This window comes from Suillus paluster (genome assembly GCF_016628075.1).
Source record: "Suillus paluster strain FC165 chromosome Unknown EDB91scaffold_9, whole genome shotgun sequence".
Taxonomy (NCBI): domain Eukaryota; kingdom Fungi; phylum Basidiomycota; class Agaricomycetes; order Boletales; family Suillaceae; genus Suillus; species Suillus paluster.
Window position 1 is genome coordinate 899424 of NW_024537569.1, and position 20617 is coordinate 920040.

The 20617-nt window shown below is 47.1% G+C and overlaps 8 protein-coding genes across 8 annotated transcripts; 5 read left to right on the forward strand and 3 right to left on the reverse strand.

Annotated features, from left to right (window-relative positions):
• Positions 1–257: 257 nt before the first annotated feature.
• Positions 258–2833, forward strand: EDB91DRAFT_1334681 (cytochrome P450; the record flags this gene model as incomplete). Its single annotated transcript, XM_041325462.1, has 14 exons — positions 258–401; positions 511–719; positions 783–879; positions 929–1010; positions 1136–1262; positions 1311–1572; positions 1622–1747; positions 1802–1904; positions 1961–2047; positions 2101–2135; positions 2186–2232; positions 2279–2401; positions 2451–2480; positions 2535–2833. The coding sequence occupies 14 exons, from the start codon at positions 258–260 to the stop codon at positions 2716–2718; spliced, it is 1656 nt and encodes a 551-aa protein (XP_041180825.1). The 3' UTR covers positions 2719–2833.
• Positions 2834–3168: 335 nt separating this feature from the next.
• EDB91DRAFT_1047742 (glycosyltransferase family 69 protein) lies at positions 3169–4698 on the reverse strand (the record flags this gene model as incomplete). The annotated part of the gene is made up of 5 exons (XM_041313341.1): positions 3169–3325; positions 3381–3749; positions 3809–3862; positions 3914–4346; positions 4395–4698. The coding sequence occupies 5 exons, from the start codon at positions 4696–4698 to the stop codon at positions 3169–3171; spliced, it is 1317 nt and encodes a 438-aa protein (XP_041180826.1).
• A 1196-nt stretch (positions 4699–5894) lies between these two features.
• On the forward strand, positions 5895–7837 carry EDB91DRAFT_1114462 (cytochrome P450; the record flags this gene model as incomplete). Its single annotated transcript, XM_041317895.1, has 11 exons — positions 5895–5909; positions 6122–6418; positions 6471–6607; positions 6668–6793; positions 6852–7101; positions 7151–7276; positions 7324–7426; positions 7478–7564; positions 7620–7654; positions 7704–7750; positions 7800–7837. Coding segments are annotated over 11 exons (1261 nt in total), but the record flags the coding sequence as incomplete, so codon positions are not given.
• A 46-nt stretch (positions 7838–7883) lies between these two features.
• EDB91DRAFT_1114472 (uncharacterized protein) lies at positions 7884–8348 on the forward strand. The gene is made up of 2 exons (XM_041317896.1): positions 7884–7922; positions 7975–8348. Exon 2 carries the CDS (start codon positions 8027–8029, stop codon positions 8237–8239), a length of 213 nt encoding a protein of 70 aa, XP_041180828.1. The 5' UTR covers positions 7884–7922; positions 7975–8026; the 3' UTR covers positions 8240–8348.
• Positions 8349–8900: 552 nt separating this feature from the next.
• Positions 8901–11485, reverse strand: EDB91DRAFT_1315402 (cytochrome P450; the record flags this gene model as incomplete). Its single annotated transcript, XM_041325164.1, has 13 exons — positions 10902–11485; positions 10741–10837; positions 10552–10688; positions 10368–10493; positions 10061–10310; positions 9886–10011; positions 9727–9817; positions 9586–9672; positions 9496–9530; positions 9400–9446; positions 9231–9353; positions 9151–9180; positions 8901–9096 (listed from the first exon to the last, which is right to left on the reverse strand). Exons 1-13 carry the CDS (start codon positions 11081–11083, stop codon positions 8901–8903), a joined length of 1527 nt encoding a protein of 508 aa, XP_041180829.1. The 5' UTR covers positions 11084–11485.
• A 130-nt stretch (positions 11486–11615) lies between these two features.
• On the forward strand, positions 11616–13187 carry EDB91DRAFT_1344995 (uncharacterized protein; the record flags this gene model as incomplete). Its single annotated transcript, XM_041325832.1, has 5 exons — positions 11616–11932; positions 11987–12417; positions 12478–12663; positions 12717–12791; positions 12900–13187. The coding sequence occupies exons 1-5, from the start codon at positions 11695–11697 to the stop codon at positions 13185–13187; spliced, it is 1218 nt and encodes a 405-aa protein (XP_041180830.1). The 5' UTR covers positions 11616–11694.
• Positions 13188–13318: 131 nt separating this feature from the next.
• EDB91DRAFT_1114505 (uncharacterized protein) lies at positions 13319–14248 on the reverse strand. The gene is made up of 2 exons (XM_041317897.1): positions 13887–14248; positions 13319–13386 (listed from the first exon to the last, which is right to left on the reverse strand). The coding sequence occupies exons 1-2, from the start codon at positions 14127–14129 to the stop codon at positions 13360–13362; spliced, it is 270 nt and encodes an 89-aa protein (XP_041180831.1). The 5' UTR covers positions 14130–14248; the 3' UTR covers positions 13319–13359.
• A 3162-nt stretch (positions 14249–17410) lies between these two features.
• Positions 17411–19495, forward strand: EDB91DRAFT_1047765 (uncharacterized protein; the record flags this gene model as incomplete). Its single annotated transcript, XM_041313343.1, has 3 exons — positions 17411–17475; positions 17532–17705; positions 19372–19495. Coding segments are annotated over 3 exons (363 nt in total), but the record flags the coding sequence as incomplete, so codon positions are not given.
• Between the last annotated feature and the right edge of the window lie 1122 nt (positions 19496–20617).

Sequence of the window (20617 nt, forward strand, 5' to 3'; positions counted from 1 at the left end):
ATATAGAGGGAGAGAAGTGAAAGTGACTATGAAGGAGGAAGTTGTTGTGAATTGAAATAGATTTCACGTTGATTGATTGAGGGAGTGCGAGTGACGTCAGTAGATGGAGGATCACATGACTTTTCGTGACTTCTTCACTACAATGCCTAAGGATGTTCATATAGATACCTTGAAGAGAATCTGTTCCATCCATGTGATGTAGACGGGTATGAGTGAAGCCTATCTTACCTAGACTCGTGACCAGTCCTGTTAAACCTATGGAGGTCATAGGTTTGACTGGTCACGAGTCTACATCTTACCAAAAGAGGCCGTATTCAGTTCGCCAAACGGCGTTGAAGAAGCACGCCAACCTGACTCTCAGTGACGTTAGAACTGCGATCATCGTGCGGCGGCGTAGTGGGGTATTCGACGTGTGAGATACTCGCTCTCTTCCGCGGTGATCTGGTAAGTGTCAGTAAATTTGAATATGATTGTACGATTGACTATAATTCAGAACTGGATTGCCATCAGTCCCTCCAGTCCTCCCGTATCAATCATGATACAAGTTACCTGACCTGTCCCGTTTATGACAACGCTCAGCTTGTCCTTGGTGCTGCCGCTTGCCTTGGGGTAGTAGGAGTGGTTGTTCAGGCTTACCTTTCTAAATCAGACGGTAATTTCCAACTTCCACCTTCCCCTCCCAGTTGGAGACTTTGGGGGCACTTCATACCCCCTCACAAGTAAAGTTCCGCATTTCACACGTTGCTTTCAATGTTTGCTAATTGTGTCCCATCGTTGATAAGTCCATCGCTCGCTCTAGCAAGATGGATCGACAAGCACGGTCCTCTCATCACCATTCGCTCTGGAACTGAGAAAATCGTTGTTATTGGTCGTTACAACGTCAGTCCCTCCAAATTGAGTCACATCTAGGTTTAAAATCGTGTTGCAGGCCGCGGTGGATATCATGGAGAAGCAGGGCGCCTCGATAGCTGATCGTCCTCGCCGCGTTGCTGCTGGAGAAATGCTTGGTGGTGGGATTGTCAATGCTCTTTGCATCCCCCGGAGACAAGCTGCGTCGGATGCGTAGGTTCGTTTATTGCTCGCGATACTGCATCACCCCAATCTTACTCTGCAATGTGAATATTACGTGATGTAGAGCAGCTTCATGCGCATCTTCAGCCTAAAGTAGCTGAGGAATACCAGCCCCTCCAGATGTCACACGCGAAGGACACCGTCCTCAACATTCTTGAAGACCCATACAACTTCCAGAACCATGCAAGAACGTAAGCGCTTGTCCTACGTTCGGGGTTATCACAGTACATTACTTACAGGTATTTTGAAGTTATGCTGCGACCGTCATTACGGAAGTTGCGTACGGCAAGCGTACGGTCACATCTGCGACGGATCCTGAAGCCAGAGAAGTTCGCGAGCAAATCCAAATCCTTCGTACAGCCCTACTCCCTAATGCTTACCTGGTGGACTCCATACCAGTGGCTCAAATATCTCCCTTGGTATGGTCGAGAATTGAAACAGGCATTTAAGAGGGCCGGGCAGCTCTACACCGGGCAGCTGAACCGCGTGAAACAACAAATAGTACGCATGGCCTTGCCGATCTTGACACGACGTTTGAATCGTTCCATAGCAGAGCAATGTGGACATTGGTCCTTCGTTCGTAAAACATATGCTAGAAAATGTCGAACTCCACGGCTTGTCAGAGGTGGAGATGTCTTTTCTTGCTGGCGGCTTCTTTGCAGCTGGAACTGATACGGTGAGGTGTCTTGTGCTATTTTTCTGAACATATGTAATTGAAACTAGGCGTTAGACTACTTTTGCAATATGCACGGTGCTCATGGCAGCCGCATGTTTCCCCGAGGAGCAAGATAAAGTCCAGGTCGAGCTTGATGCAGTCATAGGAAGACACCGAGGTATATAGCTCGATTCATATTCCAGGTGTATCGATTCAAGGATGTCTCTGCTACAGCACCGACCTTCGCTGACGAGCAGTCCCTTCCTCGTCTTCGAGCCTTTATCTCCGAGGCTTTGAGATGGAGACCGCTGGCTCCCGAAGGTAGGCAATCTTCAGTCGTCGCTTTTGTACCTGAAGTTCATGGCACACGGCAGGAATCGCTCACCGGACGACTAAGGAGGTTATTTGGGCAAGTACTTTTCAAATTACTTTATCGTGCGAATTATGATCGGGCATCAGGGAAAGTATTACATTCCAACTGGGACTACAGTGGTCGGCAATCATTGGTAAGTGACATCCAAGATATGAAGGACCGATAGTTACTTGCGTCAGGTGCATCTCTCGAGACCCAGAGGTCTTCCCCGAGCCTGATGCTTTCAAGCCTGAGCGCTGGATTGACGACCGAGGTCGCGTCAGGGACGATCTGAAATTCTTTGTGTTTGGGTTTGGTCGGCGGTAAGCAACCGTCTTTCAAGATCTTATCTTTCATTATCCGTGTTTCAAGCGTTTGCCCCGGTCAACACGTTGCGACTAGGTAAATGTTTCTTTCCAAGCACATGATTCTTCGAATTAATTTCCATTGCTAAAGATCGGTGTTCATAAACTCGCTCCTTATTCTTTGGGCCTTCCGGCTGAATCTGAATCCTACGAAGCCACTGGATGACATGGGGTTCATGAGGGGAAAGGCCCAGCCGGGCACTATTGAGTTTACCACGAGGATTCCTGCGTCTGAGGTCAGGCGCATGATGCAGAATTATCCGGAGGAGCGTTGAAGCGGATCTACTATTCCTGTAGGGTCTCGCAGTATCAGGATTACAAGATTGAGTTGTGTATAATAGTTCACTATGCAGACTTGCTTTATGTTATTCATTTTCTCGCAGTTCATCCACTGAGTTGGATCATACTTATTGTCAGATGAGTCTATGGTATGTGGGTGTCATGCATCAATGCATCAACATAGACCACTTGCGTTACAAGCCAACGTGTCTTTATAATCCTTGAAGCTAACGTCGTAATTTGACTGTATAGTAGAGTCACAAAAGGATGAAGAGGGTACGGGTTGAGTAATATGGCGCGGCTAATTAGTCTTATTATTCTCCTAATACATACGATAATGTCCGAAGACTCCACGCAGAGTTGCAGACTCTGGGGGCAGTTCCCCAGGCAGTCAATGTCCCATGCCTACGTAAGATGCCAAGAAACAAACAAAGCCAAAACTCTCATTACCATGGATGACAGTCCCCTCCGTCCCATCGGGACACCTGAGTTGCATCTCCCACGACGAACACAGCTCTTGCCATCCATGCACCGTTGTACACCTTTTCGATCCACCAACGGAGCACGGGGTGGCGCATGAACCATTTAAAGTAGACATAATATCTAGCATAGTACATGAGCTGTTGTCTGAGTCCTGATAACGCTGCATGCGACATACCTCCACCGGTACGCATTAATGACCCTTGGGTTGACGTACATGCGCTGTAGATTGAACTGTCGCCTGAGGTCATATGGTATAAAGAAACTTTCGGACGAAAAACATTCCCCTGGCGCAGAGACGCGGAACTTTATTGGGGGTGTCAGAGCAGGACTAGGACCGCTCATAGAAGCGTCTTGTGTTGCCGGGTGGGTTGAGGGCAATTCGTATGGTAAAGGATCATGGGAAAGCGTGCGGTTAGATCGCAATGCTATCGGAATAAGAGGATCTGCAGCGAAGACAACGATACCATTCCAGCAGGTGAATACGGGCACAGGAGCATCCTCCAGCATGGAATGATAGTCAGCTTCGTCGAAGAAATATGGCCAGCTACGTGTCGAATAGATTGAATTAGATGTGTCTGCATGAACACAGAATTGATAACTCACATTCCACTGGCGAGCTTTGCCTGTCGATCTCGAAGAACCCACATATCATACGCGCTTTCCGGCCGTTAGGATCACAGGTATGTCATAGGAGCTGGATGTGCCTACCCAAAATGCCCAAAGTCTAGCCCACATGCCATATCGTAATCTCCACCGTTCGTCTCCAATAACTCTACCAAGCTCTCGGGCTCGATAAATATATCATTCGAGAACACTACCCTATCATACCCTCCTGCGAGCAAGGGCTCCAGTGCGCGGTTACGCGTGGCCGCCAAGAATTCGATGCGATCACTTCCGCCCATATCGTCAGGTCTCGATATTGTCTCATCTCCTGTGAGTATGCGCCGCGACACACCCAAAAGCGCAAGGTCTGCATCTAATGCTCGCAGGAGCTGAGGGGAGCTATCGGTACTGTAACTCTCGACGACAGAGACGAAAACATTGTCTGGACCGAGATAATGGATGACTTTGATAAGAGAGTTATGCCAGTAGGGAATAACTAGTTCATTATTATAGAACATTGCAGCAACGAAGATTTTCTCTAAAGCCGCATAAGCTACCTTCAATTCGACATGTTCAAGAAACTTACCTTGTTTGCCGTAGCCTTGTCTTCGAGGATGTGCGACGGCCGACTGGATTGAATCTCTGTAGCGTACATCGCCAGGCTGCTCATAATGCAGTCCGACCCACGAGCTCGCGCAAAAAAGCACAATGTATGCGAGAAGCTGTATCCACCAGAATTTGGGATGCGGGACTACATGTCTTGCAGCAGGAGACACAGGTCTAGAGGAGCGCTCACTGCCTTCTTCGGCATTTTCCAACAGTGCATTTTCTTCCTCGGCAGCGTCAAATAGTTCAGTTGGTGCGTCGGCAGCGCCATTTCGCTGGAGCATGACATACCCTTGCTGGGAAATGTCCGTGCGTGCAACTGCTCCATTCCATCGGTTGATGATTAGAGGAAGCAGAAATCGCAATATTTGAATGAAGGCAAAGATGGGCACTATGAAGAGGAGTAGGAGTAAGAACCTCCAACTTAAGGGGAAAGCAGGTCTCCATCCAGTAAATCCCCAGAAGAACGCGACAGAAAAGACTATCTCAGTTACGATGTAGAGCGCCACGAGAATCGAGAGGGAAGGATTGGCCGAAATTGCGAGAACAACGCGAGAAACAACGTGGAGAATAGCCTTTGGTGTTAGGTAGACATGAGAGACTCCGAATTTTCTGGGAAGACGCCCGGCGTAAGCAGACTGGAATGAAGGCATGAACGACGGCAGTACTAGTGACTTTGGGGGACCACTGCATCATTTGATCAGGCTATCATATGCGTCATGATCACAGGCCGAGAAGTTGTTTGCTGCGCTTTTCGTGTTCCCGTCACATGCTGTGACATGTATGTAAGGTATGCCGGAATTCTGTCTCATATTATTGGATGACTAGTGGCAGCCTCAACAAAAGAGCCTGAACCGTATGCTTCGGGCTCTTTTGTTGATGGCCACTACGGATAGTCATCCAATATGGAGTATTTCGCTATCAGCTCTAGCCTAGTCTCTCAGGTCAGACATTGAAGCTTAAAAATCGATAAACGATATACAATTTTAATTGGCTGACTACGCTACTGATGGCCTAACCCGTGCCATCTGCCTTACAAACTCTTAGATTGGGCAACCCAGGTGAGTAGTCCCATCGCAAAATCATCTACATGTTAGTACTAGTCTCTCTAGTCTTTTTGTAGCCCACATCTTGGCCAAGCCTCAGGACCTCCCTCGGATTCGAAGCGCCAGCGGTATTCTTCTCAACTCTACTGTTTGGCTTTGAACAAAAATTTTCCGAACCACGTATAAACTTTTATTTTTACAGGTTACGCACTAGTGGGCCAGGGTTACCGAATCGTATCTGCCTTATTGATGGCTTACACAGCCAAAGCGTTGTTCTACCGAATCACACGTGTGTCCCCTATACGGGTTGCCTCCAAGGTCTCCCTACGTCCGTAATAATGATACCTGCCTAGCTAGGCCTCGCCGCACCACAAAGTCCGATGCGATCACTATAGATGTGACATTGCCTTATTAACTCCCAGGTGTACATAATAATGGTAATGGGGAATGTGCGTCACGGACGTGAGAGATTGGTGAGAGACACACTCGGTCTCTTCGGCAATCAGAATGTGAAATTTGGAGGATCTTCAGGTTTGAGATGATTGTGCGCTGGGACCTGCGGTACTTATATTCAGAACTGGATTGTCATCAATCCCTCCCTGCCCTCTCGTATCAATCATGATACAGTTATCCTGACCTGCGCGTTTCTGACAACACTCAGCTCGTCCTCAGTGCTGCGGCTTGTCTTGGGGTAGTAGGAGTGATTGCTCGGGCTCACCTTTATAAATCCAAAGAGTGGTCTTCCTCTTCCACCTTCCCCGCCCACTTGGAGACTTCGGGGGCACTTCATACCCCCTCGCAAGTAAAGTTCCTCATTTTACTCGTCACTTTCAATGCTAATCGTGTCACCTCGCTGATAAGTCCATTTCTCACTGTAGCAGGATGGATCGACGAGTACGGTCCTCTGATCACCATTCGCTCTGGAACTGAGAAAATCGTTATTATCGGCCGTCACAGCGTCAGTCCCTCCAAGTTGCATTATCGTATCCAGGCTCACAATGGTGTTGCAGGTCGCGGTGGATATCATGGAGAAGCAGGGCGCCTCACTAGCTGACCGACCTCGCCTCATTGCTGCTGGAGACATGCTTGGCGGCGGGGTGTCCACCGTCCATACACCCGCTGGAAGCTTATGGCGTCGGATGCGTAGGTTCGTTTGTTGCCTGAAAAGACTGCACGAATGTCAATCTTATTCTCCAATGTGATGCAGAGCACTTCATGCGCATCTCCACCCTAGAGCAACTGAGGAATATCAGCCTCTGCAGATGTCATACGCAAAGGACACCGTCCTCAATATCCTCAAAGATCCATACAACTTTCACAACCATGCGGCAACGTAAGCGCTGTCCTATGTTTGGGTTATCGCAGGTACATCACTTACAGGTATTTTGAAGTTACGCTGTAACGATCGTTACGAAAGTTGCGTACGGGAAGACTACGCCCATGTCTGCGACTGATTCCGTAGCCAGACGAGTTCGCGAGCACTTCCAAATCCTTCGTAGAGCCATACGCCCCGGTGCTTACTTGGTGGACTCCATCCCATGGCTCAAATACATTCCTTGGTATGGCCAAGAACTGAAAGAGGGTTTCGAGAAGAACCGACGGCTGTACATCTCTCAGCTGGACCGCGTGAAACAGCAAATGGTACGCATTGCCTTATCAATATCGATATGACGTCTGAATCGTTCCACAGCAGAGCAACGCGGACATCGGTCCTTCATTCGTTAAACATATGCTGGAAGGTGTCGAAGTCCACGGTTTGACAGAGCTGGAGATGGCTTTCACTGCTGGCGGCTTCTTTGCAGCTGGAATTGATACGGTAAGGTGCCTTTGGTCTGAAGATATGTAATTGAAAGCAGACATTAGACTACGTTGGCAATATGCACGGTGCTCATGGCAGCCGCATGTTTTCCCGAGGAGCAAGCTAAAGTCCAGGCCGAGCTTGACGCGGTTGTAGGAAGTCACCGAGGTAGCTACATTCCTATTCCAGGTATATCGATTCAAGGATCTCTCCCTACAGCACCGACCTTCGCTGATGAGCAGTCCCTTCCTCGACTGTGCGCCTTCGTCTCTGAGGCTTTAAGATGGAGACCCCTTGTTCCCGGCGGTGGGTATATTCATCATCGCTTTTGTACCTGAAATTTGCAACGTTTACATGACAGGGGTGGCTCACCGAACGACTAAGGACGTGGTTTGGGCAAGTGCTTTGTGAAATTCTTATTGTGCGAATGATAATCTGGCATCAGGGAAACTATTGCATGCCAGCTGGAACTACGGTGGTCGGCCATCATTGGTAAGCGTTCGTATTTCAAGGTACAAGAGTGTGATGGTTACTTCGTCAGGTCCATCTCTCAAGACCCAGATGTCTTCCCAGAGCCTGGTGCGTTCAAGCCTCAGCGCTGGATTGACGACGAAGGCCGTGTTAGGGACGATCTGAAATTCTTTGTATTCGGGTTTGGTCGACGGTAAGCAACTGTCTTCCAAGATTTTTTTTTCTTTCACTGTCCGTGTTTCAAGCGTATGCCCCGGTCAACACCTCGCGACCAGGTAAAAGTTTCCTTCCAAGTACATGATCATCCGAGTTTATTTCGACTGCTATAGATCAATTTTCATAAACTCGGCCCTCGTTCTTTGGGCCTTCCAGCTGAATCGGAATCCTACGAAGCCGCTGGATGATATGGGGTTTATGACGGGACATGCCCAGCCCGGCACTATTGATTTTAAGACAAGGATTCCGGAGACGGAGCTCAGGCACATGATGCAGAATTATCCTGAGCCTTGAAACTTAGGGATCTACCACGTAGTCCTCTAGGCATCAATTTTACAATGTACGAGTGATGTTGTGTATTATAATTGACCATTCAGGGCAGCCGGTCTGCCATACAACCCCATGCCAGAAGATGCTTTCATGTTTGGGAAACTGACCTACCTTGATGACCGCAGAGTGAAGACCACTGTGGATATCGGTCTGGTGAAGAGGTGAAGTAAGCTGTGCCAAAATAACCATGGTCGAAGGTGGAAGGTTTGGGAGAACGGCCCGGGGAACTCGCGATCGGGAGGAAGCTGCCCAGATCTGTGAGAGTGATGGACGTAGTATCGATGACTGTGATTCCTGCACCTTTTGGCGGTTGTTACAGTGTTGTCAACCCTCAGTCACATATGGGAAGGCATCGGCATAGAATATTGGATGCAGCTGAAGGATAACCTAACCGAGCGCTCCGCACCCGGGCTGAACACGGCAACCCTGAGACCATCGCCGATTTGACTCTATTCATTCGACAACTTAGGGAACCTTACATGTAGATCGGCCCTTTATGCATCATTCAAGAGATAAGTCCACTCTCATCACACATGCATAAGAATCACCGAAAGCAAGTGCATAGTCAACTATAATACACAACGCGTAATTTTCAAGATTGATACCTAGGGAAATTACTAGATCGCTAGGCTTCGGATTCAGGGCTCTCGGGATAACTCCGCATCATGCGCCTGAGATCCGTCTCCGGAATCCTTGTCTTAAAATCAATAGTGCCCGGCTGAGATTTTCCCATCATGAACCCCATATCATCCGGCGGCTTCGTAGAATTCAGCTTCAGCTGGAAGGCCCAAAGAATGAGGGCCGAGTTTATGAAAATCGATCTGTAGCAGTCGAAATAAACTCGGATGATCATGTACTTGGAAGATAACCTTTACCTAGTCGCGACGTGTTGACCGGGGCATACACTTGAAACACGGATAATGAGGGTAAAATACCCTGAAAGATGGTTACTTACCGCCGACCAAACCCGAATACAAAGAATTTCAGATCGTCCTTAACACGACCTTGGTCGTCAATCCAGCGCTGAGGTTTGAACTCATGTGGATCGGGGAAAACGTCTGGGTCTCGAGAAATGCACCTAACGAAATGACCATCAGTCCTTCGTTTTAGAGGAAGACGTTTACCAATGACTGCCAAACACCGTAGTTCCAGCTGGAATGCAATAGTTTCCCTGATGCCAGATCATCATTCGCACAATAAGTGATTCCAAAAATACTTGCCCAAACCACTTCCTTAACCGTTCGGTGAGCCACTCCTGCCAAGTAAACGTTGCAAACTTCAGGTACAACAACGACGATGAAAATACCCACCGCCGGGCATCAGTGGCCTCCATCTCAAAGCCTCAGAGATGAAGGCGTGTAGTCGAGGGAGGGACTGTTCGTCAGCGAAGGTCGGTGCTGTAGGAAGACATTAGTTGAATCGATACACCTGGAATAAGAATAGAAGATTACCCCGGTGGCTTCCTACGACCGCATCCAGCTCGGCCTGAACTTTAGCTTGCTCCTCGGGAAACATTGCGGCTGCCATGAGCAGCCGTGCATACTGTCAAAGTAGTCTGATGTCTGCTTTCAATTACATATCTTCAGACACAAATGTACAAGACACCTCACCGTATCAATTGCAGCTGTAAATAAGGCGCCGGCAAGAAAAGCCATCTCCAGCTCTGTCAAACCGTGGACTTCGACACCTTCCAGCATATGTTTAACGAACGAAGGACCGATGTCCACGTTGCTCTGCTGTGGAACGATTCAGACGTCATATCAATATTGATAAGGCAATGCGTACCATTTGCTGTTTCACGCGGTTCAGCTGAGAGATGTACAGCCGTCGGTTCTTCTCGAAACCCTCTTTCAGTTCTTGGCCATACCAAGGAATGTATTTGAGCCATGGGATCGAGTCCGCCAAGTAAGCACCGGGGCGTATGGTTGTACGAAGGAGTCGGAGGTGCTCGAGGGCTTGTCTGGCTTCGGAGTCAGTTGCAACGGTGGGCGTAGTCTTCCCGTACGCAACTTTCGTGATGACCGTCGCAGCATAACTTCAAAATACCTGTAAGTGATGTACTGTGATAACCCGAACCTGGGACAGCACTTACGTCGACACGTGGTTTTGGAAGTTGTATGGATCTTCAAGCATGTTGAGGATGGTGTTCTTTGCATGTGACATCTGGAGGGGCTGATACTCCTCAGCTACTTTAGGCTGGAGATGCGCATGAAGTGCTCTGCATCACATTGCAGAGTAAGATTGGGGTTATGCAGTATCGCGGGTAACAAACAAACCTACGCATCCGACGCAACCTGTCTCCAGTAGATGTAAAGAGGATTCCCAGCCCGCCACCAAGCATTTCTCCAGCAGCAACGAAGCGAGGTCGGTCAGCTAGCAAGGCGCCCTGCTTCTCCATGATATCCACCGCGGCCTGCAACACCATTGTAAGCCTGAATACGATAATGCAACTTGGAGGGACTGACGCTGTGGCGGCCGATAATAACGATTTTTTCAGTTCCAGAGCGAATGGTGATCAGAGGACCGTACTCGTCGATCCATCCTGCTACAGTGAGAAATGGGCTGATCGGCAATGGGACACATAATCATTAGCATTGAAAGCAATGTGGAAAATGCGGAACTTTACTTGCGAGGGGGCGTGAAGTGCCCCCGAAGTCTCCAAGTGGGAGGGGAAGGTGGAAGAGGAAGACCACTCTTTGATTTATGAAGGTAAGCCTGAGCAATCACTCCTACTACCCCAACACAAGCCACAGCGCTGAGGACGAGCTGGGTGTTGTCAAAAACGCGCAGGTCAGGCAGCTGTAGCATGATTGCTATGGAAGGAGGAAACTGATGCGGTATCCAAGCTATGAATGGCTTTTTAAGTTCTCGCACTGCCTCTAGGACAATGGTAGGTCAGCTAAGAAGCGTCTATCATACTCCAGGTGACCTAGCCGTATTGCCAATAAGGCAAGTTCATGCGTTGATCGCACCGGGTCAGGTTGTCGTGCTTCTTCAACTCATACAGCTGCTAGTGGCAAACGAATAGGTGCGACCTCTAAAGATATTGCAGGACATGGCACATGACCGTCAATTCGGGAGAATCAAGGACAGTTATGTAGTAAAACGAACCGACACGACGTACTTAGCCAGATCCTTAGTCTTACGATCATGTGATACCCAATCGATATGATGAGAACAAGGTCAGACGGTCCGAAACGATAGCCTGTCTCCATGGTCGATCCACAGTTTGATTGTGCTCAGGCCTCATTCATACTCCGGTTCATCACATGATCTAGCGTGACATTCCAACGAATTTGCGTTTACAGCTGTTTGCATAAAGGATGGCACTGGCGTGAAATTTTCGTTCAATTAGGAAATGTTAGACTTAGTGAAATTTTGCTCGTGTACACTCACATCCCCTGTAATTCATTATCATCATGCCGTTTATAACTATTCCTGCCTACAAAAAACACAAGAGCCTGCTAGAGCATGACAGTGACCTTGATTCCAATGGGTCCGATGAGGACGATATTCGAATGAAAGAACTTTCGGAGGAAGAGGAACCTGACTCTGATGACGACGGCGAAGATGACGAGCTTGAGCAGTCCCAGCCCATGAAGATCCTTACACCACCTCCGACCACACCCAAAAAGCGAAAGCATGGAACTAAAATCTGTGACTAATGATCCCTACTACATGCACCTATGGCTTGATTGCTTCTTTTTGCAGCACCTTCCAACCCTGACCCTCTAGCAGGTGTAAAAGAGGTCACCTTCATCACGAGCATCACCTCTACAGCTGAGATGAAGAAACACGCAAGCAAACATACCTCGAGGAACCAAACCTTCACACTCAATCTTGACGAGCCTTGGGACACCATGAAAGCTCAGACTCTCGTCAAAATCTCGGATGCACTGAACCCCCGACTTCTCAGCTACGAGGATTACGAGATCTCCTGGTTCATTCCGCGTGTCCTCCCCAAACCTGGCTTATCCCTCCTCAACGAGAAAGATTTCGATGTTTTGGTGAAGCGGGCAGTGAATCTGAAAGGCAATGATCCAACCATCAATGTCACAATTATTCAGAAGGAGAATGATGACCTCAAGGAGAACAATCGGGCTGTGATTGAATCGACTGTGAATGATAAGGGTAAAAAACGAGTAGGTGCAGTTTTTGAGTGTTTTACGTGCCGATTTTCATGCATATACTCTACTATTCAGAAGGAAGCAGCTGCTGTTCTTCCTGGAAATCAACACAAGATTGCGAACATCCAGAGCCTCCGTGAGCATTGGATTTGCAAGAAACCAGATGCTGCCTGTCCATCAACACATTGCTACGTTGATTCAAGCACGGACGAACATCTGTATCTCAATGCCGAATGGTTGGATTGCTGGGCATCTGCAATGGTGAGTCATTTATCGAAGAGCTGCCTGTTGCTAACAAATGGTGATTCATAAAGCTCAAAGATGACGGGACAGCAACACTGGAGAAGCCACCCCATCATAGGCTCTTTGATGTTCGAAAGATCAGTCCTGTACTTCAGTGATGGCTGGACTCTCAAAACAGTAAAGTGCCATCACCTTCTGCACCAGTCTTCAACTTCACCATCGGAAATGAGGTTCATGACATTTTTTGCCCACAGCGGCTGCCTGCAGTTGCTGCCACACCAGCAGTATCCTCGTCTGACTCTGCTTGTACTACACTCTTGCATCCATCTCGTGCTCAAGGGAGGGATATACCACTTGACGAATTCTGCACGGAATATGACTTGGGCAACAATATCCACGTGAAGTTCACCGAGAATGCATATAAGGAGGCTCGGTTCTTACGCTTTGTTACAATTGCCGAGTTGAAAGAGATGGGCTTCCAATTGGGTGAAATTGCTGTGCTATGTGATGTTGTTGAAAGGTGGTCTGTCCCGCGTGTTTGATACTGTATGAAATTGTGACTTTACAGGACTTTGCCTCAGATTGGACTTCTACACAAACGGACTTCTACGCAAACAATTGTGCTAATAGCCTGCATGCATACTGTACATTTTTGGACCTTCCATTGCTCTCACTCGCTAGAAGTACCCTGCATGAATAAAATACCCATGTGCATCATCTGCAGTGATGATCTCCAGAACCTCGTACATATCAAACAAGATCCCATCACCTGTAGTGGCTAGATAGTAGTCTTGATGATGACGCAGCCAGTGTTTTATTTTTGAGAAGGCTTCCTCGATGGGGTTGAGGTCGGGGGAGTACAGTGGGAGAAACTCAATACGCACACCTGCAAACACAAAATATAGTGAAGCACATGGAGTATTAGTGAAAGCACACACCAAAATGATCAACGAGCTCGAGAACTTCAGCACCGTGGTGTATTTTCGCATTGTCCATTACAAGGACACTAAGGGGACCAGGATAGGCTGAACACTTTGGGAGCTAGTGAAGTTTTTTTTGGTACATCAGCAGTACATATTCACGGTGAGACTTACGACAATGTTCTCAAGCCACTCTAGGAACAACTCCTGGGTCATAGAGCCTTCGACAACGGTTGCAGCGACAATGCCATCCAGCGTGAGGAGGGCTTCTGTGGATGTCCGCCGTCCACGCACAAACACCTGCTTTTTCTCTGCATGGGTGCCTGTCCTTGATCGTCCATAGCGTCTACCAGGTGTCCGCTCATCTTTTGACGTCTCGTCAATAAATCCCAACTCTGATGGATCATACTGAGCCATGCGTGCAATGAACGCAGCGCAGAGAGTCTCGTTGCATTCCTCGGCAATGCGCTTGAGTTTCTTGTAGCTCACATCAGCACGTTCGAGCTCGCGGAAGATTGTCGTGAAATGGACAGATATGAATTGGTTTGTCGCGAGGAGGTGCATGAGCTCATCCAAAAAATAGTCAGGATTCTGCCTTACAAGGCGAAGCAGGCAATCGATATCTTCATGATCGAGAGCACGCAGACGACCACGCATTGCTGTGTTAGGCTGACGGTCCATGACATTGCCGGTTTCATGCCAGAGCTTCAAAATCTGAAACCAAGTGCGTCTGGAAAATCCGCAGCAATCTAGGATATCACGAAGGCTTAGAAGGTTCCGTTCATGGAGTCAGATTGCTGCAAGTTTCACGTCACAACTGATCTTGCGAAATCCCATGTTGTGAAGCTGATGATATAAGGGTAGTATGAGCGTACACGAGCAAAATTTCACACCAGTGCCATCCTTTATGCAAACAGCTGTAAGTCATTGTACACTGAGTAGGAGCAAAATCTGTTCCATGATTATATGCGGATAGCGTGTAGCAAGCTGGACATGTAAATCTAATGTAGGGAACTGAGAGACGAGTAGGCATTATACGTTCAAAGTGAGCACCACCAATGTGACAGATTCACTAGATCTGTGACAGACACACTACAGTCTATCTACCTCACTATGCCACGAAAGAGGCCTTCACACATAGCAAATCTTGCTGGTGCTGCTGGTCAAAAGTTCAATTATGAAGAAAATGTAATAATTTAGTAACTTACTTGTAGTTTCTGTTCACGGTTCACCACACACCACTGTAGAAAGGACGGGTTATATAATTTCAGTGGATGTTAGACTTATATAAATTCGGTGGATTATGCACTGATATTCTCTATACCAAAAATCCACTGATCCGGCACGCATCTGTTATATAACATCAGTGGATAAAATCCACTGAAAACCGTAACTTTATTCAGTGCATTGAAAAGTATACCACTGAATTTCCAGTAAATGTATGCAGGCTTAGAAATTCAGTGGTGGTGGGAAATTCAGTGGGTGGTGGGAAATCAGTGGATTCCAGCTGCACCCCAGTCTGGGTCCAAAATACATGATGCGAGCATTATTACTACATGGTGCACAATATAACTTATCTATAACATAATGGAGGGTATGAGTTGTGTTGCTGCGCTCAAGAAGTCCCAATCAATGTGCAGAGAGTCCACAGTAGCTAGGAGGAAGAAAGTTCGAATGTGATTTGATGTTGTGTTGGTGATCTGGGGTGGTGGCATTCAGAACAAATCCAAGGTGACTGCAAATGAAGATGACAACAACAATGAAGTCAGTATGTAGCAAGAACAATGTGGAAATGAACCAGGAAGTGTGAGGTCTTACTGGTCAGCACTGTGCATGGTTCAAGTTTTCTGATCATTTTTGCGTCAGTTTTGCAATTCATCACGCAAATGATCACACCTTTGTGGATGCTCGAGCCCGCTTGGCAGGGGGAGGTGCAGCAGAATCGTCGTGACAACCTGAAAACTTGGAGGGTCCGGGTGCAGGCTGAACTGGGGCGTGGGGGGCCTTTTATGCAAGGAAGACTTGAGCGTTCACATTCAAAGGTGATAAATAGTCACATACCTTGATTGAAAAATCAACCGCTGGTCGCTTGCATGCAACTGCCATGATAATGTCATCAATATCATGATCGCAGCCTCAATCATCAATTCCTTGCAGCATGTCACCAACATCTCCACTCCTGGTCATGTACTCGTAGGTGTCCATCTCGTCCTCCAACTTGAGATCTTCCATGATCAACCAAAGGGCTATGAAGGGAATGAGGATAAAGTGGGTATACTGTTGAAGAGTCAATGGCTGAAACGCAGTTGTAGAAGTAGTTGTTGGATCAACTAAGTGCTGAATGCACGCCTGGATCACGGTGTAACCTTTCAGCCCATAGCCAGTTGGGTAGAAAAATTCAACCTGACGAGTCCCTTCACAATTAGCAAGTACTTACTAGCCAGGTCGAGCAACATCGAGTAGTAGTTGAGGCACATATTGCAGTAACATATCTCCATATTATATGAGTGAATGGACGTGCATAATATCCCGTATGATATGGGCCAGTGGACCATGGGCCGAAGGTAGATATATCCTCGACTATGACAGATGGGCCGGGAGTGTTATTATTCCTGATGGAGACGGGTGGGCCCATGTAGGGAATATGTAGAGTAGATGAGTGGGCCGATGGACATGAATATTCAATAGACGGATGGGCCGAGGTAGTTGGATATTATGTAGATGGGTTTACCAACGTAGATGTGTATCAAATAGCCGGGTATGTCAAGGGTGCTTGTTATCACATAGACGGGTGGGCCCAGATATATATCATATTAGACGGGTGGGCCAACAAATTAAGATTATTTTGTAGATGGGTGGGCCAACATATTGGTATTATTTTGTAGACGGGTGGGCCGAGGGAGTGGTGAAATATTTATTATATATACGGGTGGGCTGAAGGTAGTCGTATATTGCATAGACGGGTAGGCCGATGTGGGGGTATATAATATAGACAGGTGGGCCGAGAGAGCAATTTATTAGATATTATATAGATGGGTGGGCCGAGGTAGTTGGATATCACATATACGGGTGGGCCCAGATACATATCATATAGACATATGGGCTGAGGTGGTAGTATATTATATAGACATATGGGCCAAGGTAGTAGTATATGATATAGACAGGTGGGCTGAGATGGTTGATATCATATCCACGGGCCGGGTAACATCTATCAAGTTCCAGGTAACATCTATCGAGTTCTGGGTAACATCTATTGATGTCCGGGTAACTAATATCGAGTTCCAGGTAACTAATATCGACTTCTGGGTAACATCTATTGATGTCCAGGTAACTAATATTGAGTTCCAGGTAACTAATATTGACTTCTGGGTATTTCATAAATTGAACAAATCACCAAGTACCGAGTACCGAGTTCCGGGCATCAAGTTCTGGGCATCGAGCACCAAAACACGAAACTAAAATACAACATTTTGTAAATTGAACAAATCACCAAATACCTAGTACCGAGCTCCGGGCACCGAGTTCCGGGCATCGAGTTCTGGGCATTGAGCACCGAAACACAAAACTAACATTTCATAAATTGAACAAATCACCAAGTACCAAGCACCAAGTTCTGGGCACCGAGTGCCGAGTACTGAGTTCCGGGCATCGAGTACCAAGTGCCGAAACCCAGCACTCGGCACTTGGTACTCGATACCTGGAACTTGGTACTCGTGCTGAATATATTGGTAGATCTTAACCTATTGATGTCATGAGACTATGGATAGACTCCCCTAGACAAGGGCTACAACTTTAGTTTTCATCGAAAAAGTTCCCACGGTCTACAATATCAAGTCCCGAGAACCGAGCACCAGGCACTGAGTACCAAGTACCGAGCACTGAGCACTGAATACTCGGTACTCAGTACTTAGTACTCAGTTCCCGGTACTTGATACACAATGCTGAATATCTTGGTACTCAACTGAGCACCGAGCACCAAGCACCAAGCACCACACACCAAGCACCAAGCACTGGGCACCGGGCACCGGGCACCAAGCACCGAGCACCAGGCACCAAGCACCGGGCACTGGGCACCAGGCACCGAGCACCGAGCACTGAATACTCAGTACTCGGCACTCGGTACTTAGTACTCAGTTCCTGGTACTTGATACTCAATCCCAGTAGAAGTCCACTGTTCCCAGAATGGCTGAGGTTGTGCGAGATTGTGCGAAATTTTGAGATGAAGCTGAGATTGTTTGAGATTGGCTGGCGGTGTTAGTGCACTAGTCTGAGATTGTGCGAGGTTGTATGTCTCTAACGTCGTCACTGCACATTGCATGTTGCACACAACAAATTGCATACATTTTACACAACGTCAATGGCGAAGCTTATCCGAGTCCCAGGTCCACGGATTTAGGATGACTTGGAGTATTTGAGAATCCTAAGTCCCCAACCACAGCTTTTCCCTCAACTGTCTTTCCTCTTTCTCCCCAACCATCATCTTCACTCCAAACCATCTCCCAAGTTCACTCCAGTCAATCGTCGGTCCACCTACTTCTAATAACTTTATTTTCCCTCTGGTGATTTTAGAGGCCCTCTCACTCAGAATGACTTATACTGGATGCACTCAGAATCTGATTCTGAGGACTGGAGGGAATGTTTAAGTGAATATATGCGCATATATTCATCCTTTGGTGAGTTGTTGATTGGCGCTTTCATGCATTATCTTTCCCCCTGGCTCACATTTATGAATTGTCCTGCACTCGTGACTCGTAGAGATGGCTACCATACTGACCCCAGAATACTCCCTAGATTCCTCTGATGCATCTGATGGGGCTGTCCCACCAGTCACCATTGCCACCGATCCGATACAAATTACTAGTAAGTATTACCACATAACTGCATAACTAACTCAATCTCCTCCAGCACATGAATGGCTCGCTCGCAACAAGACTGGATCAGTAGCCGAGTTCAAGACCTACTACGATGGACTGTCAGAAGTGCAGAAAAAAGTGCGTCTTTTGTATCGTTTGTCCTCGGGTTGGACTAATATCTTTAATCAGTCATACGACGAGCTCGCTGCCAAGAAGGTAAGTAGCGACTACGACTAGAACATGTTGCACCTACTGACAAGTACTCTTTCTACTAGGTTGCAGCTGGCGAATGGCTCCATTAGCGACACCACTCTCCTTCCGACTTCTTACGACCTAGAACGAGCATGACCTAGAACGAGCATGGGGTAGAACGGACGGTGGCAGGAACGAGCACGGGCTAGAACAGACGGTGGTGGGATGCATCGAGTTTTATTATATCCGGCGTCTACCTGTAATAATGTATATACTACACAATACCAGCAGATCTGGCACAATATAGGGTGACATGCAAATATTGCATCTAAACAATCTGCGACAATCACGCACAATCACACACATTTGCACATGTGCTATTAGTCTCATTTTTCTCTTGAGATTGTGTCGCTTAGTTCAGACAATTTCACGCAACCTCAGCCATTCTGGGAACAGTCGACTTCTACTGGGACTCAATGCTCAATATCTTGGTAGATCTTAACCTATTGGTGTCATGAGACTATGGATAGACTCCCCTTGACAAGGGCTACAATTTTGATTTTTATCTACATAGTTCCCACGGTCAAAGTGCTTTCTTGAACCCTCCATTTGCAAGTATTTTGCGTATATCCTACCAGGATCTTAACCTATTGATGTCATGAGACCATGGATAGACTCCCCTAGACAAGGGCTACAACTTTGGTTTTCATCGAAAAAGTTCCCACGGTCTACAATATCGAGTCCCAAGCACCGGGCACCAGGCACCAGGCACTGGGCACCAAGTACCGAGCACCAAGCACTGAATACTCAGTACTCAGTACTTGGTACTCAACTGAGCACCGAGCACCGAGCACTGAGTACCGAGCACCGAGCACCGAGCACTGAGCACTGAGTACTGAGCACCGAGCACCGAGTACCGAGCACTGAGCACTGACTACCGAGCACCGAGCACCGAGCACTGGGCAGATATTTATCTAAAAAGTTCCCATGGTCAAAGTGCTTTCTTGAACACTCCATTTGCAAGTATTTTGCTTATATCTTACTAGGATCTTAACCTATTGATGTCATGAGACTATGGATAGACTCCCCTAGACAAGGGCTACAAATTTGGTTTTCATCGAAAAAGTTCCCACGGTTTACAATATTGAGTACCGAGCACCAAGCTCTGAATACTCGGTACTTGGTACCTACTTGATACTCAGACCTCGGTACTCAGTATACAATGCTGAATCTCTTGGTACTCAACTGAGCACTGACTACTGACTACTGAGCATTTAGTATATTGAGTATTGAGTATTGAGTACCAAGCACCGAGCACTGAATACTCAGTACTTGGTACCTACTCAATACTCAATACTTGGTACTCGGTACTTGATACTCGATGCTCAGTACCTACTCAATACTCAATACTTGGTACTTGGTACTTGATACTCAATGCTGAATATCTTGGTACTCACCTGAGCACTAAGCACTGAGTACTGACTACCAAGTATTTAGTATTTAGTATCAAGTACCGAGTATTGAGTACCAAGCACCAAGCACTGAATACTTGGCACTCAGTACCTACCTGATACTCAACACTCAGTACTCAGTAATTGGTACCTACTCAATACTCAATACTCAATACTCTGTACTCAGCACTGAGCACTGAGCACTGAGTTCTGACTACCAAGTATTGAGTACTGAGTATCAAGTACTGAGCACCGAGCACTGAATACTTGGTACTCAGTACCTACTTGATACTCAAGTACCTGTATAGTGTACCCTCCCTCAGATACATCATATCACTGGACCAGGACACCTACACGATCCTTCTACAGCAACAAAAATTGATAAATCATGTGTTTCACATTTCTCATGTTTTTGATTGTTCTATCCTTGCATAAATAATCCAATATATTCATATATCATTAGCATAGCATATATACTTGCTTTTCATGACCAGGATCAGCTCAAAATATGCTGTTGCTTTGAGATGGTGTATATACTTGATATTTCTACTGATAA

Coding starts and splice junctions, on each gene's coding strand:
- EDB91DRAFT_1114505 (XM_041317897.1), bottom strand. CDS start 14,129: ATGCACCTCCTCGCGACAAACCAATTCATATCTGTCCATTTCACGACA. Junction 13,387..13,886: donor ATGGACGATCAAGGACAGGC/ACCCATGCAGAG, acceptor TGATATGTACGA/GGTTCTGGAGATCATCACTG.
- EDB91DRAFT_1114472 (XM_041317896.1), top strand. CDS start 8,027: ATGATCATCCGAGTTTATTTCGACTGCTATAGATCAATTTTCATAAAC.